We start from the raw sequence: 15,994 nt of genomic DNA on the forward strand, positions 1-15,994 counted from the left end.
TCAAATAATAGAAAGATTTTTATAAATACAATTATATTATAAAATTAATATTATTATATTTTAAAATTATTTATAATAAATCAACAATTTTTATAATTTTATCGGAATATGGATATGAGAAAATTACAGAATTTGATGAAAAAGCATGCTTATCTAGAGATTATTATATTTATGGCGGTATTAAGCGTCTTTCTGAATTGAGGTTATGTTTCTGTTGTATTCTGTTGTAGAAATACATAAATAAATGTTGATGTAGTCGTCAAGTATATATATTTTTGCCACTTCATTAAGTTATTTTTGTAAGAAAATTACGGTGAGTTATAAGGTCAAAATAAAAATTTGTTTATAATCAATAAATTTGCTACTATCCTTTATAACTTTAGTTTTTATATGGTATATTTATTATTTATATTATTTTAAAATAAAAAATTTTATTTTAATATAGACTTTCTTAATGATATAAATTTAAATATTAAATAAGAATTTTGTTATTAAGTTTTGTAATTAAAATAATTTTATTGTTATAGATATTTTAAAATCAGCAAAATGTCAGGTGGCATGCTTTATGGGGGAGATGAAATTGGAGCATTAGTATTTGATTTGGGACATCATTCTTTAAGAGTTGGTTATGCTCAAGAAGATACTCCAAAAGCTGAAATTCCAGCTGTTGTAGGTATAGGAGAAGATGGCAATTGCACAGTAACAAAAACAGAACCAATGGATATTGATGATAAAAAGCCAGATAACAACATTACACAATCTGGGACCAAATATTATATTGATACTACTATACTTCATGTTCCAAGAAAGAACATGGAAGTTGTAAGTTATATGAAAGATGGAATGATTGAAGATTGGGATCATTTTGAAAAGGTAAAAAAAATATGTTAATAAATTATAATATATCATTCTCATTTATCTTTAGAATGATATAATTATATCTTTTTATATTATATTTTATATTATAGGTTTTAGATTATACTTATTCTAAAGTAATTCAATCAGATGCAGAATATCATCCAGTATTATTTTCTGAATCACCATGGAATGTACGTAGTAAAAGAGAGAAATTAACTGAATTAATGTTTGAGAAGTATAATGTACCAGCTTATTTCCTTGTTAAAAATGCAGTTCTTGCTGCTTTTGCAAATGGTAGAGCAACAGGTATTGTTGTTGATAGTGGAGCAACACATACTTCTGCTGTACCAGTACAAGATGGTTTTGTATTAACACAGGCAATAGTTAAGTCTCCACTTGGAGGAGATTATATAAGTATGCAGTGCAGACAATTTTTACAAGTATAAATATACTTTCAATTTAATATTGTTTTATGATAATACATAAAAAATGGATAATTATATTTTCAAAATAATGACAGGATAATGACATTGATTTGTCCCCTTCTTACATGGTGGGCAGTAAAGAAGTTGTCAAAGATCATGAAAAGCCAAGATGGATAAAAAAAAAAGGATTACCTGAAGTTACCAAATCTTGGCATAATTATATGGTAAAGAAACTTATTCAGGATTTTCAAGCTACAGTATTGCAAGTCTCAGAAACTCCATATGATGAAAAAATTGTTTCTACAATTCCTGCAGTTCAATATGAATTTCCTACTGGATATCATCAGGTATATAATAAGTAATATAAGTAATATAAGTAATTTAAGTAATATATTCTATTATTATTATTATTATTATTATTAAGTAATATAATCTATTATTAAAATTTATAAAAGTTAAATATTTAATAAAAAAAAATATTTTAAGGATTTTGGAAGTGAAAGATTTCGCATACCTGAAGCACTTTTTGATCCCAGTATGGTACAAATGCGAGGTGGTATGGTTGGTAATACTATGTTAGGAGTAGGTCATATTGTTACAACTAGTGTAGGCATGTGTGATGTTGATGTAAGACCAGCACTTTATGGTAGTGTTGTTGTGACTGGTGGTAATTCATTCATCCAGGTATATATTGTTAAATAAATTTTATTTTGTATAAGCAACTTTTTATATCTATTAATATATTATCATTTTTAGGGTTTTCCGGAACGTTTAAATCGAGATCTTTCTATGAGAATTCCATCTAGTATGAGATTGAAATTAATTAGTGTAAATGGATGTGCTGAACGACGATTCGGAGCATGGATCGGTGGATCTATTTTGGCTTCAATTGGAACTTTTCAACAAATGTGGATATCAAGTCAAGAATATGAAGAAAGTGGCAAAAGTCAAGTAGAACGAAAATGTCCTTAAATAAATGACAAGTTATTTCGATTTATTTTTTTCTAATAATGTTATCAATATTTGTACAAATATCTTTTGGATAAATTTATTAAGTAAATAATTATAAAATTACATTTGAAAAAAATTAAGTCTGATATACAATTATGAAAAATTTGACTTTTTTTATAATATTCATTTAAGTGTTCTAAAAAATATTGATTCAAGACAATGAATATAATTTACTTATACGTGATACTAAATAATGACATGTAAGATATACAGTCAAACATAAAAGTTCTATTTATTATTAATGCACCACATAAATGCAATAAAATTTTACAAAACATCTTATGTGTATAAAGAATTGTACTAAGATTTTTATAAAAACTTACAGTAAAAGGCTGTGTCTTTGATATCTCTATTGTTATTGATGTTCCTTGACTATGTTTCTATTTAAAATGAACTTTAATTCTAACTTTAATCAAGATACTTTTTTCTCATGAAATAAAATAGATAGCTTTCTAAAGTTCTTTTTCCTTTTAATCACACTTAATATTCTTCGTAAAATTGTATAGGAATAATATATGATCCAAGGATATAGCTTCAAAAGGAATTCATTAAATGATGAATTGCATGCACCTATATATGCTTTAGCATGGGATCAGAACATAGAACTCTATAAAGAAAATATATCATTACATTCTTAATAATTTAGGATAATAATTAAACATGTTAAATTTATAATATTTCTTTTGAAAGTAGTTGTTCCATAACGACGGAACAATGTATGGAATGAATCCTATAGATAAAATCTAAGTTGTGTACAAACAATTTTTCAGTTCATAAATTACATTGTTTATTTAAAATGTATATGTTACAATGAATTAAATGTCTAATCAAACAAATACAATGAACATTAGAAATTATATTTTCATAAATCAATTAGTACTAAAATTTGTTGGATTTTATCCAATAAGTATTATAAGATATGTTATATGCATTAGTTGCATTATGTTTATTGTTATACCACAAATAATAATGATTTATATAAATTGGAATGATTTAAATATTGTTATGGAAACGGGGTTGGAATATTTTTAAAAATGAAATAACTAATTTAATTGTATATAAAAATATTATTATTAAATTATTAAAATATTAAAATTTTTTTCATTTTTTAGCTCAACTTTACTGACAATTTTACTTGCTGCATTGAAATCAATAGTTTGGATATTTAATAGAAAAAATTTGGAATTTTTTATTGAATTTATGTTGACAGATTATTGGAAAATAATTGAAACTAATGTTTTTGAATATTTACAAGAATATGCAATGTAAATAATTTTTAATATTTATAATTTTTAATATTAGAAATTATATTATTTTTTTATAATTGGATTTTCAAATAACAATATATATATATATATGTATATATATTTCAGATATGCTAAGAACATTACCAAAGGTTATTTCATTTCAATGTGTAATGCTTTATTATTTTTCTTTAGTTTACCTATTATTGAAATATTAACTAAAAATGAAAATTTAAATAATTTTACTATAAAAAACTTTCCATTTGCTGCATCATATCCTATAATTTTTTATAAATTTCCCTTTTATGAGGTACCATTTTATTTCACTTTTTTATTATAAATATTCATTATAATTATATTTTATTTTATTATAGTTTTTAATTTATACATAATGCATATATAGATTGCATATATATCTCAAATATTGGCAACAAGTATTTGTTGTCTGATGATGCTTGCAATTGATAGCCTAATTGCAACTGCTTTACTTCATACTTGTGGACATTTTACAGTGCTTAAAGAAAATTTAAAGAATCTCGACACGTATATATATGATGTATGTATATTTTTTTTATCACTATAATAACAATATTTATTTATATTTAAAATAATCTTGTTTTTCCAGTTAACTAATTTGAAGACTAATTCAAAACATATAAATAAGAATTTATACGAAATAAAAACTCAAATAATATATATAATTAAACATCATCAACTAGTTCTCTGGTAAATAAATTTATTGCGTTTCAAAAAAATTTTATTATTTCTTATTTACTTTAGTGTAATTCAGGTTTTGTGATAATATGGAAAAGAACTTTCATCTAATACTTTTTTTACAAGCAATAACCAGTAGTCTAATAATTTGTTTCGTCGGATTTCAGATTTCTATAGTAAGTATATTTATAAAATTTAAAAAATTATATTAAAATATAAACATTTTATTCTATATTATCAAATATATATTTATATATATATATATATATTTTTATTATAGGCATTAACAGAACGATCTAAATTTCTTGAATCTCTTTCTCACTTAATCGTATCGCTTTTTCAACTATTACTTTTCTGTTTTCCTGGAGACATTTTAATACGACAGGTAATATTAACATATATGTACAAAAACAGATATAATTATTTAAATTTTAAATTAATTCTTATTAAGACAGAGTTTCAATATAAGCATAGCTGCATATTCTATACAATGGTATCAATTGCCAACTTTTATTAAAGATGAAATATGCATGATTATATTACGTTCTCAAAGACCTAGTTTTATTACTGCAGGAAAATTATATATAATGCATTTAGAAAATTTTACCGCGGTAAGATTTTATTATATGTTTAAAAAAAAATATATATAAAATTTTTATTAGCATATTAGCATTTTAAATTGCAATAATTATCTGATAATTTACATATATTTGCAGATACTTAGTACTGCATTTTCATATTTTATGATGCTTCAAAGCTTCAATACAGAAGCTTAGAAATTAAAATTGGTTTGTATAATTTTTCATTAGTAATAGATTATTATCTGATATATAAATATTATATTATTATATATTATATTGGTAATATTTTTTACATATATGCCCCCCATCCAAAGTACATTTGACAAAGATTATCTACATTTGTTGCTTCTAGAATCAAATGATTAGTTTGTCCTTCAACACTAAGATTTAAAGCAATGTTTTCTAATTTTTTTCCATGATATCGAATTAATCCTTTCAATCGTTGTTCTATATTTTTTATATGTTCTACAGCCTAAAATATTCAATATTATATTTTATATTCCATATTAATAATTATATTATTAATATCTATTATAACTTACTTTTTCATTTGTCTTTTCACTACCTTCACCCATATGATTTTTATTCCAGCTTACTAGAGGATCATACACGAATGGCGTCAATACACTTAATAACGTACTACTTTGTTGTCGAAGAACCCTCATAGTTATTTCACAAGCACGCCTAAATGGTCCTTCAATTTTTAATGGTCCCATAGCATCTACCATGTTATGCGTTAATCGAAATGGTACACGTTCTGGCCACTCAAATAATTCTCCCTAATAATAGAAATATAATTTTAATTATTAAAATACTTACTGTATAATATATATATATATATATATCTCATTTATTTATTTTGTGTAATTATTGTTTAATATTGTATTAACAATAAATAAAAGTGAAGCATGCTTTGAATTTAATTTATGAATAAATTTAATATATATATACCCTATTAAATAAACAATTAAAATCTACGTGTACACAATCTCCACATTTAGAATCAAATAATATATTTTCTCCATGACGATCTCCAAGGCCAAGAATGTATCCCACCATAGACATTACTGCTGTAGTTCTAATGTAGGCTGTACGTGCTTCGTACCTATTTTTATATATAATTATATTTTTATGCGTTTAAATAATAAATTTTTATTTTATTTACAGAAATAAATAAAATATACCATCCATATGGATCAGGAAATGTAAGACGAAACCAATCTCCAAGTACCGATGCATGCCGCGGAAGAAGTTGTTCTAAAAATACTTTTCTTTTTTTTTCCAATGGATCTTTCAATGCTGAAATATAATATACAAGTAAGAATTTTTATAATTATTTATAATTTAATTTTGCAATATATTAATATAACTTCATTTACATGAAGTTATTATGTAAAATAAGGATAATTTTTTTTATTATTTATTTTATTGACGAAATTTCGTTTCAATAAATGGAATATAATAATATTATATTTCTACTTACAACATAATATACTTCTAAGTTCTCTATTTGAAATTGCAATACCTCTTTCTTTATATAAACTTATTATAATGGGTCTAAATCCAACTAAATTTGGTACCCATTCTACTAAACCACATTCTTCATTGAGAGGAACAACACTCTATAATTTAAATAATATTAATAAAAATTATATATAATAAGATCATTTTTGGCTTACATATGTCCGAATATATAATCTTCTTTGCCGTGATTCTGGATCATTTTGAAGATATTTATTTACAATATCGTTAAATTCCATTAATCTAAAATCTCTTCGTAAATCATCTTTTGGTTTACACATAAATAGATATTCTTTACCATCTGATCCTTTTAATGTAATACGTCGTGGTCTTTGAAGAGATGGCATAACAACTACATTATCTTCTATTCCTGCTATATGAATCCAGTTTCTGAAAATTATAAAACATTGTAAATTTTTTAAGATAATAAACAAGATAAAATAAAAAAATAATACACAATAGATAATAATGATATACATACGAAGAAAATGCATTATGGTTTTCTAGTGACATGCCTTTAGATGGCAAATGCAATTGTCTAAATTTAGTTGTTGGTATCATTATTGAACTAAATTCTTTATTTGAAAGTAAACGAGGAAGATTCCGGGACAAGAGACTTACTGTAGTATTCATAATCCCCTATTAAAATATTATAAAATATCATAATATAAAAATTTATATAAAGTATTATTTTACTTACATCTGGAATTGCTTTATTTGATAACTCAATTAATCTCTCCCATAATTTATGAAAATCTGAAATAAGTTTTGTCATTTCTGGTGTTTTCAGTTTGACATGACTAAGAATTTCTTGACAACGTTTCTGACGTGCTGGATAAGAAGACTAAAAAATTATCAAAATTATCAAATTTATTAAAATTTTTATCTATCATAACTTTTATATTATTTAAAAATTATTAATAATTTTTTAAAAAATTTACATTAATAACAGATGCCATCATCCATAAACTATGTTGAGGATAAGCATGAATTAATTTTACTAATATTGTACAAATAGTTTTCTGTACTTCAATAGAAGGATGGCATATTCTCGAAACAAGTTGACTAAATGCAGTTAACCACATGAATATCGGTAATCTTTCTTGATACACTTCTAGATTACAAAAAACGAATTATTTAATTTTAAAATTTTATTTCAGCTATTAAATGTATTATATATACTTACCCATAATTTTTGACATCTTCAATAATGCATCTTTTCGTAATTTGACTTGTTCTTGATTTGATTGATTCATAAGATTATTAGATCGTGTTGCACGAGAAGCAAAATCCAACCATATAGTTAACATTCTTGGCATAGACTGATGAATATATTTGCAACCATATTGAAGTGATTTTCCATAATAATTCATAGTATGCACTTGTAAATCTCTAAACATATTTATAATTAATTATTTTTTCTATTTAAAATATTATTTATTTCGTGCTTACCGTCCTCTTGAATCTTTTTCTTCATCTGTCATTCTATCTATAACAGATTCATAATATCGTGCACAAAATAGTAAACTTTTTTCCCATTCTCTCCACACTTCAATAGCTTCTTTGTAATTTATGATATTAGCATCAGTATCTACATTAACTGTTTCATCATTATATTTTGCATATAAAAGTTTTGCCTATAAAAAATAAATTATTATTATCATTTGACAATATTATATATCGATTATATTATTCGATTAAACTATACTTTTGCACATTGCTTTCTTTCTTCTAAACATTCTCCTGATGATAAGTTTTTGTAATACATAGCTGGCTGAAAATAACTAGAAAAACATCGCTTTAGAGTTATAAAAGCATCTTCCTGACAACCTTTTTGCCAATATAATTGAGCTTGTTCTATATAAAGTTGCTGGGGAGGACAAGAATCGCTCGCTGATAAAATATACATATACGCTTGTTGATGTTGTCTATTCCTAAATGAAAACCGTAAATTAAAAATTAAGAGACAAAATGAGATAATGAATACTTATAAATATTAATACAAACTTTCTTGCAATTTTTGCACTTTTAAGCCAAATCTTTCCAATTTCTTGTTTAAGTACTGAATTTTCTTTGTTTTCAATTTCTCTTTGCAATTGAAGTGCTAAGTCTAGTGTAGCTCTGCGCATACTTAATACAAATTCTACTCCTCGAGAAGCACGAATAAGTTGACCACGTTTTTCCCATTCTTCAAATATCATTGGTAATTGTTCTATATTATTTAACATAGTAGTAATTGCCTTATCGAATTCATTTAGAATATGTAGCCTATATAAAAAAATATTATAAATATCTTCTAATGTCAAATGTGATTTTAAATCTTACTTCATGATGTAAGAATAGCTTTGTTGATAAGCCCCTGGACGTGAAGCATCTTCTAATAGTGACACTAGATTCCTTTTCAAAGATGTTAAATCAGGTTTAATACCTTTTTTAAGATCTTCAAGTAATATATGCTTTATATTCTTTTGAGAAGTGTCATCAAATCTAATAAAATGAGCTAATCTCCAAAAAGGTTCTTGTTCAATCATTAATGATTCTAATTCTGGTCGATTACTCAAAACTCCTTCAGTAATATGTTTTGCTGTAAAAGGTTGATCAAGTCCAAGATAACATTGGATCATTCCTTGCAAATATGTATGCTTTAAAGTCTTCTTTTGTGCTAATCTCTCGTAACACGTTGCAGCATCCTAATATATTTTACACCCATTTTGAATATATACAATATAATATATACATTATATATATATAATATAATACATATATATATAATAAATTCATAAATAAATAAATACTTCATCTTACTTGAAGCTGTCCATTAACTTCATGAGCTAAGACTAATTGTTGAACAGTAGGAGTATGATCTTGAGTAGCTAATATACCAGATATACCATCTGGTTCATCTAATTGCGCATATATTTTCTAAAAAAAAAGAAAAATAAGAATTCTAATGAACTACTTTTAATTTTATTATTTAAAATTTTATTTATTATTTAAATTATTTAAATTATTTATTATTTATTCATTATTTATTATTTAGATTTAGAATTTACAGCAAGTAATCCGCCCTCCAATGCTTCTGATAATCCTTTATTAGAAGAAATCATATGTTGCTCTAAATACATTAATGCTCTATGATATTCTTGAAATTGATAACAGCCTTCTGCTACTACTAATGCATTTAATGTTTCACAAAAATCTAAATTGATTTAAAAACAATGTACATTCATTAATAATTATATTTTATTAATAATAAATTAAATCTAAAAAACTTACTTTTTAAAGCTTTATATTTATAATCATGAACTAATCGTTGTTCCCAAAGCCATCTTTGCAAATGATCTAATACTGAAAATATAATCTATCCAAAAATTACAAAAAAATTATTAAAATGAATAAAAATAATATCACTTTTTATTTCTATACCTGTGCACAACGTGTACGTCTTGTTTCTTCAGAAATTCGAATATCTAACTTTATACTGTGTCCATGTCTAAGAGGTCTATGACGTGATAATTCGGAATCAAGTGTAGGCTTTTTTCTAACATCTATAATTGTCAATATTTCTTCTCGTATTTTTGCATGTTCTTGTTCGGTACCATTTGTTATTATGTATGCTGGTAAATAAAAAAATATGTTCATTTAAATTATATATTTTTTATTATTGAATATAATATTAATAAAAATACTTACAAACAACATGAGGTAAACAAAATGTTAATATTTTTATATCTCGCTTCAATGCTAATTTGCACGCACGTAATACATTATTAAGAATTTCATCATGGATATTATTAAACATATTGCAAAGCCAATTATAAGCCCAATTTTCTACAGAAGAACCAGCTTCAGAACTGTTTGAAAAATCAGTTAGTGAATATAATGAATAGTTAAAAATTTTTTTTAATTAGACATTTACCCATAAATAGGATGAGGAAACGTTTCATTATCGCTAATAGTTGCAATTTTATAATGTGAAGTTAAAAAAGGAGTAATAATCTGTTTCATAGATACAGGTAAATTATTCCATAATTCATTGTTTTTACCTTGAGGTGAAATATCATATGTTTTTAAAATTTCCTGTTTTTAAAATCATTTATACTTTTAAAAATATTTATTTATAATAATAATAAAAATTATAAGATGATATGCTACTTACTTGAATAGCAAGTGAAAAACAATCCATACTCTGACTACTTTTCAGCATTTGAAACGCTCGAACATGTTCGAAAAGTATAGCACATGCAAATTCTTCATTCATATCAGCGATAAATTTACTATCAACTAAAATTTAAAATGGATTAAAATAAAAGACAAGTAAATTAATAAATAATAAATAATAAATAAATAATAAATAATAAATATACCTCTAGAAATAATTCTACGAGGAAGAAGACTTGGTTCAATAGCACCTAATTCTCCTAAACATTCACCATAAAGTAGACGGATACTTTCATCTTTATGTTGACATCCAATTAATAATGTATATAATAACTAAAAAGTTATTTATAATTATTATAATTCATAAATATATTTTTTACTTTATAAATAATAAATTATTATTTAAGTAATACTTCAACTATTAGTGGATGAATATTCGTTTCACTTAAAATCATTTCATTCAATTGACTACGATTTTCAGCTAGAAATTTTTGTAAATACATTAATGCTCTGATTATTACTTCATCTGTTTCATGCGTGATTCGTTCAATCCATAATTTTAAGTTTGCTTCAAAACCTTTAGGTCTAAAATTTATAAAATATATTAGATATATTAGACATACATTTAATAATTAAGAAAATAAAAATATATTTTAAATTTTTTTACAAAATACCTAGTTTGTAAAATATGTGCTTTAATTATATTTGATATTTCAACTGGAACATCAATATCATCTATGAAAAATAATTCTGCAATGTAATCTGGACATTCTTCATTACATTTAATAATCAGAAACTTTAGCATTGCAATTATTTTTTCTCTATACATATTTAATAATGATATCAATGAAACATATATAGTTGGTAATAATGGACCAAGTTCTTTAATAGCTATACTAAAATAAAAAACAAAATATATATTATTTATTATTTATTATGAAAACATAATGATTATTATTACATACTTATGAATGAATGCATTCCATGCATCACATAAAAGGGGTCCAAATCCTGGTCTTTTAAATCCTAATGAAGTTCTTAATGTCGCTAAGATTTTATATCTCAATGGTGTCAAATATTGTGAACCCATATAATGCATTAGTGCAGCTAATGAAGCAAGTGCAGATTGCTGAGTATGTTCATCTGATTTCGATCCAAGCTTTATATCAAAGTTAACTAATATACCATGTAAACGTAAATTCAAATAAGATTCCTGCAAATATTGTATATATTTATAATTTTTCTTCTAAAAAGAAACGTATAAATATATAAACTTACAATCCCCTTATGTATAATGTAATTTTTTTCTAAATTACTATCATAATCAGATATAATTTTTAATAATCCAATTATCTTTTCAGGAGATTCATGAAAATTTAACATTAGTTTTTCAAATATACCCTATTAAATATATTTATTGAAATTAATAAAATTAAATATATAAAAATATTTATTAGTAAAATTAATAATATAGTAAAAATATTTATAACCATTATTAATCATTATTACCATAAATGATTGCTTTATTAGAAGAGATAAATTTGTTTGTGTAATTTTTGAAACTAATCTTAAACACTCCATAGCAGTAGTAAGAGGCATATTTAAAAATGCATAACTGCAAATATACTAAACAAACAAATATTTAAATTAAAATTATACTCTATAATAAAAAATTAGAAAAAAATATATTTTTTTTGTTAATATACGTACAGAAAAATATTCTTTTAACATTTGTTTTTCATCCATACTAATTAATTCAGCTATATCATGTAAGAGAATTCTTGCATTTGGTACATCAATAATAAAAGAAAGCAAATAGCATACTGCATAATGCCCATCTTTGCGTAATAATTGACGTGATCCTTCATATCCAATACATTTTGCAACACGATGTATAGATGTAGCTATGTTGTAAGAATAATGTATAAAATTATAAACTGCACATTGCATTATAAGCTAAAATGAAAAAAATTGTTTTCAAAAAATAAAATGTTATGACACCTAATTTCTACCTAATTTCAATAAAATTTATGTACCTTAAGAAAATTTTTTTTATATCGAATATATAAAACTTTTGGAGAAACATTTAAGAATTTAGCAATATCATGATAAGCAGTAGTTGCAAATGCTATTGCTGCTGAAGATGATGTTGAATGCACTATGGTAATCAAAAATATATTTAAAATATATCTTTCAATTATATGTAATGGAATACTAAAATTAAAAATAACAAAATTAGAATATATTTTATAATTAAAATAGATATTTTTTAAATATATGTCATACCATGCACAATTTTTGGCAGTAACAAGTAAAGTATCATGCAATGCATGATTTGAATTTGTTAAAGCTTTTATAACTGCATGTGCTATAATATTAATAAATGATTCAACAAATTCGTCTAAACAAATCAATGTATTTTCATTTTCAATAGACATCATAAATTTCGATATATTTATTTTATTCAATAATAATCTTTTTATTACTCTAGCAATATTGGAACGAATTTCAAAATTTTCATCTTCTACATATGAAAACCATATTCTTGCTATTTCATTATTGTTAAAAGATTTAATGTGATTTGAAAAAGAAAGAATATTTTTAGAGATTTGCAAACGTACTGAAACAAAATTCGAAAGTAATAATTTAAAATATGGCCGAAGTAGATGATCATATTCTTCCGAGACATAAGCATTAGAATTTATACTGTTTTCAGACATTTCATTACAATATGTACATTCTAATGTCCATGTTATATTATCAGATTCCCTGTTAATAAAAACATTTTATAAATCACTTCATTAGTAAGCAAAATAAATTATGTGATAAAAAATTACCTTATGAAATTTCCACATCCTGATATATAACAACTTATTTTGCTCAAAGCAATTACAAGCATTTCATGAAGTTTCTGTTTTTCTGAATGTAATGCAGGTTGAAGAATATACTTTGAAATATTTTCTAATTGTATTTCTTTATTCTTTAAAAGTAGTACACTATTCCTGTAAATTTTTTACAGAATTTAATATATTTTTATTATTTTATACTTATTCATATTTTATTACTTTCAGTTTTTCAAATAAAAATTACTTACAATACTGCTGCTGCTGCTATATCAGTTTGATAATCCATTATACATGTATGTAATATTTTTAATTGTTCCACTCCTCTTCCATATTCACAAAGAACTTCAAGACAGATTAACATTGCAGCAGTATCAACAGATTTAAAAACTTCTTTTGCATGATTATTTATTATATCCATAGAAATTTCAATATGTTGCATAAATGGTAATGTTAATATTTTTTGAATTAAATCTTTATTTGATTCATCATGTGCTATCATATGAATTAAACATTCAAAAATTATATTTTTTTGTTCATATTGTCCAGAATTTAGATTCTGCAACAATAACTTTAAAATATAATCTAACTCATCTGTATATAAAATCATTTTCAATTGTAGTTCTTTTAACCATGATTGTAAAATACGAGATGCTTTTAAAATATGCATAGTGATTTTAAATTTTTCTTTCTGTGTTGCAGTTATTAATTCTTTTTTTAATAAATTCCATGAGTCACATGTACAAATATTTGCATTAATTACATGTTTCATATCAATAAGAATATAGTGAATAAAAATGATAATGAAATCCTAATGGTAATGAAATAATAATTTTATATTCAATATATATATATATATAAAAATTTATATATTAAATATATCATAATATAAATTTAATTGTTACAAACCGGATAATATTCAAAATATGAAATAAATCTTTTTGTTTTAGAAAAAGAATAAATTCTTGGTTTCATAATAAAATTTTGCAGAATTTTGTTATATGCAACTTTTTTTATTTGTTCTATAGCATTAAAATTGCTATAACCTAAAGATAAATTTTCAATTTATAATTTGTTATAAAAATATAAAAATAAAAAAAATATTAGAGTTAAAAATATTAACATATAATTAACTTACATTTTATTTCACTAATTGTAAAATCAATGATTTGAAAACATAATTCAATATCATTTGAAGATAATGGCAAAAATTGAATAAATTGAATACACGTCCATAAAAATTGATTTAACTGATTCTCTGATATATCATACAAGTTTATCCAAATAGGGAGCATTTTAATAATCTCAATAATGTAGAGAATTAAATTTTCATATTCCTAAAAAAAAAAAATCTAATTTATATATATATATATAATAGGATATATATATTTGTTAACTTTCATTAATAATATAATATATTTACTTGTTTGCTAAATAATGAAAATTCCATTAATTTTATAGAAAGATCTAATGCTATAAATTTTACATTTGGAACAGATATAATCATTATTTTTAATATTCTTTCAGATAATATTTTATGGTTCCAAACAAAAACTCCTGTTTTTGTTATAATCTAAAAAAATGAATACATATAAAAATTTTTATAACGATATAAAATACTAATAGAAATTAAATACAGATGTATTACTTTAAAAATAGATGTTTGTACTAATGGTAAATCATAATATTTTATTGTTACAGGAAATGCTTGTAGATCCAAATTTTCTATGATATTTCTTTCTGTATGAAATTTGCTTAATATAATTCTATCTTCTTCTGAATTCATTCTATAAAATTCTGATATTTCTGAAATAATTAATGTTATTATATTAATATTAAATATATATATAATATTATTTTGAACATATACCTTCAAGAATATCCATATATTCATTGCTAATTGTTTCAAACATTGTAATATGGTGTCTAGATAATATTCTAAGCATACATGCTTGTATCTCTATACTGTTGTTGAGAATTTCATTACTTAAAGGATTTCCTACTAAATAAAACATAATGCCGAACAACCAAGTAGTAAATGCTATAATTAAAATAAATTATATTTTTATGGAATTTTATTAGATCATTATTAATTATTTTGTATAATTTTTTTACCAGTATATTGACATTTTAATGTTTCATTTTGCATCCCATTGCTGAAAGGTGGAACTAAAACTGTAGTTAAAGTAGCTGATCGTTTAATTATAGATTCCAAAAGAGAACAAAGAGTTTGTTTGGCAGTTGCATTTTTTAAATCAGAAAATATTGCAATTACAGGACTATTAATGAATTTCCATACAGAATCTGCCACTGTTATATTACTAAAAAAATTGTTTCTTTATTATTATTTATATATAAAATTTTATTTATTATAAGAAATTAAACAAACTAATTTACCTGGTATTACTTTGAATTGAATTAATTGAATTATCGTGTACTTCCATATTATTGTCTTATATATGAAATATGAAATATATAAAATTAAATATTACATTATAATAAAATGAAATTATTATTAAACATTTATTACAACGAACAGAAGATTTCGTTTAAAAATAATGTAAATTGGATCTCATCACATCACATTCAATCAAATTGAATGTGATTCACTAAAAGCATGTTCTCAAATCTAAAAA

The 15,994-nt window shown here is 23.3% G+C and overlaps 3 protein-coding genes across 5 annotated transcripts; 2 read left to right on the top strand and 1 right to left on the bottom strand.

The window, feature by feature from the left end:
• The first annotated feature begins 76 nt into the window (after positions 1–76).
• On the top strand, positions 77–2,638 carry LOC108001014 (actin-like protein 6B). Its single transcript, XM_017061797.3, has 6 exons — positions 77–313; positions 528–873; positions 969–1,298; positions 1,379–1,630; positions 1,770–1,967; positions 2,040–2,638. The coding sequence occupies exons 2-6, from the start codon at positions 547–549 to the stop codon at positions 2,253–2,255; spliced, it is 1,323 nt and encodes a 440-aa protein (XP_016917286.1). The 5' UTR covers positions 77–313; positions 528–546; the 3' UTR covers positions 2,256–2,638.
• A 144-nt stretch (positions 2,639–2,782) lies between these two features.
• Positions 2,783–5,560, top strand: LOC108001016 (odorant receptor 49b-like). The gene is made up of 10 exons (XM_062084816.1): positions 2,783–3,310; positions 3,407–3,559; positions 3,668–3,848; positions 3,942–4,094; positions 4,164–4,264; positions 4,329–4,428; positions 4,533–4,637; positions 4,708–4,863; positions 4,969–5,040; positions 5,425–5,560. Exons 1-9 carry the CDS (start codon positions 3,114–3,116, stop codon positions 5,026–5,028), a joined length of 1,206 nt encoding a protein of 401 aa, XP_061940800.1. The 5' UTR covers positions 2,783–3,113; the 3' UTR covers positions 5,029–5,040; positions 5,425–5,560.
• Positions 5,084–15,971, bottom strand: LOC108001013 (serine/threonine-protein kinase atr). 3 transcript variants are annotated; one of them, XM_017061796.3, is made up of 39 exons: positions 15,756–15,971; positions 15,474–15,679; positions 15,229–15,399; positions 15,007–15,164; positions 14,782–14,931; positions 14,497–14,695; positions 14,268–14,404; positions 13,610–14,169; positions 13,353–13,517; positions 12,802–13,284; positions 12,552–12,729; positions 12,226–12,471; positions 12,025–12,141; positions 11,794–11,916; positions 11,481–11,728; positions 11,190–11,411; positions 10,929–11,100; positions 10,722–10,848; positions 10,514–10,638; positions 10,274–10,434; positions 10,048–10,208; positions 9,781–9,971; positions 9,631–9,715; positions 9,408–9,553; positions 9,160–9,276; positions 8,680–9,044; positions 8,362–8,622; positions 8,063–8,288; positions 7,807–7,991; positions 7,541–7,746; positions 7,296–7,468; positions 7,055–7,198; positions 6,836–6,993; positions 6,513–6,744; positions 6,317–6,455; positions 6,018–6,132; positions 5,785–5,938; positions 5,376–5,612; positions 5,084–5,305 (listed from the first exon to the last, which is right to left on the bottom strand). In XM_017061796.3, exons 1-39 carry the CDS (start codon positions 15,800–15,802, stop codon positions 5,123–5,125), a joined length of 7,473 nt encoding a protein of 2,490 aa, XP_016917285.2. In that variant the 5' UTR covers positions 15,803–15,971; the 3' UTR covers positions 5,084–5,122. The 3 variants fall into 3 exon arrangements, with proteins under 3 accessions (XP_016917285.2, XP_061940790.1, XP_061940792.1); XM_062084806.1 differs by lacking the exon at positions 11,794–11,916; XM_062084808.1 differs by lacking the exons at positions 5,084–5,305; positions 5,376–5,612; positions 5,785–5,938; ... (1 more) ...; positions 6,317–6,455; positions 6,513–6,744 and having other exon boundaries at positions 6,836–6,974.
• Positions 15,972–15,994: the final 23 nt, after the last annotated feature.

Source organism: Apis cerana, linkage group LG14, assembly GCF_029169275.1.
Source record: "Apis cerana isolate GH-2021 linkage group LG14, AcerK_1.0, whole genome shotgun sequence".
NCBI classification, from domain to species: domain Eukaryota; kingdom Metazoa; phylum Arthropoda; class Insecta; order Hymenoptera; family Apidae; genus Apis; species Apis cerana.